At 37.8% G+C, this 2664-nt stretch overlaps 1 protein-coding gene across 1 annotated transcript; it reads left to right on the top strand.

The window, feature by feature from the left end:
• The first annotated feature begins 404 nt into the window (after positions 1-404).
• Positions 405-1364, top strand: LOC127664428 (vomeronasal type-1 receptor 4-like). Its single transcript, XM_052156406.1, has one exon. The coding sequence runs from the start codon at positions 405-407 to the stop codon at positions 1362-1364; it is 960 nt and encodes a 319-aa protein (XP_052012366.1).
• Positions 1365-2664: the final 1300 nt, after the last annotated feature.

Genomic DNA, 2664 nt, shown 5'->3' on the forward strand with positions numbered 1-2664 from the left:
GGCTGTGGGAATTGGGTCGGGGAAATATGATTAAATAGAATGAGAAACAGAAGAAATTTTGTGTGAGGAAACTCAGAGTTTAATTCAGCAAACTGACACTTGTCAAGGATAATTCAGACATTTGAACCAGACAGACAGACAGACAGACAGATAGACAGAAACACACACACACACACACACACACACACACACACATCAATTTGGATAGTATAACTAAAAAAACCATCTCCATTAAAAGTTCGAAGTTTGATACTAGTTGCCAAATGCACTGTAATACAGACAATATTCCAGAGTTCAGAGGATAAAAAGTGGGGGTGGAAGGATCTAATCTACATTACATGTGTCCATTGCTGCCCCCTTCACAGGAGAAAATACTACTATGCAAAAAGTGTACTGTCAGATTCATGCCTAATATTACTAGTGCTTTTTTAAAAGTTATTTGCATCTTGGATAAAAGGAAAAAAGAAATGGTTTTTCAGTTTATTAAGGAAATAGTTTTTCTCTTTATAATAATGCTTGGCATTCTGGGGAACATGTCTGTTTCTGTGAACTACATGTACAGTTTGCAGAGAGGCACTGAGAAGAAACCCATATACCTTATTCTCACCAATTTGGCTTTTACAAACATCTTACTCCTTCTTGCAAAAGGATTGCCAAAGACAATAGCAGCTTTTGGCTTGAGAAACTTCCTCGATGACATAGGCTGTAAGATTCTCCTTTACTTGGAGAGGGTGGCCCGTGGCCTCTCCATCTGCACCAGCAGTCTCCTCACTATGGTCCAGGCCATCATCATCAGTCCCAGAGCATCTGGGTGGAGGAGGCTCAGACAGCAGTCTGCATGGCACATCCTTCTGTTCTTCTCATTTTTCTGGATACTCAATGCTTTAGTAAGTGTGAATCTAATCCCTTCCATCAAAAGTACAAGCCTTAATACGTCACAGCTTAAGAGTGGCTACAACTATTGTTATTTTATGCTAGAAAGTCAGAAAATAAAATGGATTGTTCTCCCTCTCATGGTCCTGAGAGATGCAGTGTTTCAGGGTGCCATGGGAGGGGCCAGTGGCTACATGGTATTTCTCCTCCACAAGCACCACCAGCATGTCCTCTACCTTCAGAACTCCAAGCTTCTCTACAGAACTCCCCCTGAGCTGAGAGCTGCCCAGAGTGTCCTCCTTCTGATGCTCTGTTTTGTTTTCTTCTACTGGACAGATTGTGCCTTTTCTCTTTTTCAAAGTCTTTCTTTAGGGGATTATTCGTTGATGACAAATATTCATGAATTTCTCACTTTTGGCTATGCAATCTTCAGCCCCATTGTGCTGATTCACAGAGATGGACTTCTGGTTAAATGTTGGCATGCGCAGTGAGAGAAAGTAGGAAATTGTCTGCCTTATCTATCTGTTCAGTAAGTATGAAAGAACTCTCAGTCCTGCTATATTGTGGGTAAGGTAAAATTCCACAAAGCAGCTCAATTGTGTGTTTATCTTTAGTCAACAATTTTGGTGATTCATAGCCTTGAGCTAAGAGAGATATTAGGAAAAATAGTGTTATAGAAATGCCATTCTCCATTTTCCCATTCTTTTGAAGGGACTTGATTAATTTTTTTACATTTAAATAAATTTACTGTTAACAAAGACTTCACCTGCATTAATGACTATATAGCACCTGTATGCCAAGTGACTGCAGATATTGGAAGAGACCATCAAATTCCCTTTTACTGACTGCAGTTAAACCAAACTTAAATGCTCTGAAACATTTCATTGGTATTATAGTCGTGAATGTTTTCTGCAGGTATAGACTGGAGATATAGGATAAACTAGATAACAAACATACAATAATGTTTTATTTTATATCTGCTGTAGTTCTATGTGGATTTTAAAATGATCATTTGTCTTTTTCCAAGATCAATCAATGAGTGTGGTTGAAGCTGAACAAGGCTTGTTTGCAGCTGTTCCTTGGTAATGCCCTGGGGCTCTACAGCACAAGCAGCTCTGTATCACCAAAGAGCTGCAAAAGGATCTGACTCTACATTCATTTAAATGCACGATTCACTGCTTAATTTCTTAAATTGGGTCCATACAATAAGATATTGATTTGCTTCTATGAATACTTCGGGCACACTCTGACAAAATACTTTCCGATATATTGAAATTGTTGACTTGTTTGAGATATGTTCTATCGTATTTTTAAAAATTTCTCTGTCATATCTGACTAGAACCCCTGCAAACACACTTTACCTTGATGAATTAGTATTTTATTTTTCTGGATTGTACTGTATACAAACAACATTTAGTAACTAATATCTATTGTATTATGCTATAGATTGCTAAGTGGTTTGTAATATATTTATATTAAAATTTTATATTTGCTTTTTATGTAAATGTGTCTGTGTGAGTGTATACCTCATTTGTAAAGGTGTCCACACAGGCTTGAAGAGGGTTTTGAGTTCTATGATGTGGTGTATTGGGTAAGTAACCAGGGTCCTGTACAAGAGGAGCAGGTCCCTTTAGCATCTCTCCAGCACCTTGTCCTTCTGATGTCAACATGACCTGTTTATAGGTAACATCCATTGCTTTCCTTAGTCTTACAGCTCTTTTGTTGAAGTCTTTCCAGTAACTGACACAAAAGACTAGAAAAATCAATACATTCTAAATCAGTTTATATAAA

The sequence above is a fragment of the Apodemus sylvaticus genome, chromosome 14 (assembly GCF_947179515.1).
Source record: "Apodemus sylvaticus chromosome 14, mApoSyl1.1, whole genome shotgun sequence".
In the NCBI taxonomy this organism is placed as follows: domain Eukaryota; kingdom Metazoa; phylum Chordata; class Mammalia; order Rodentia; family Muridae; genus Apodemus; species Apodemus sylvaticus.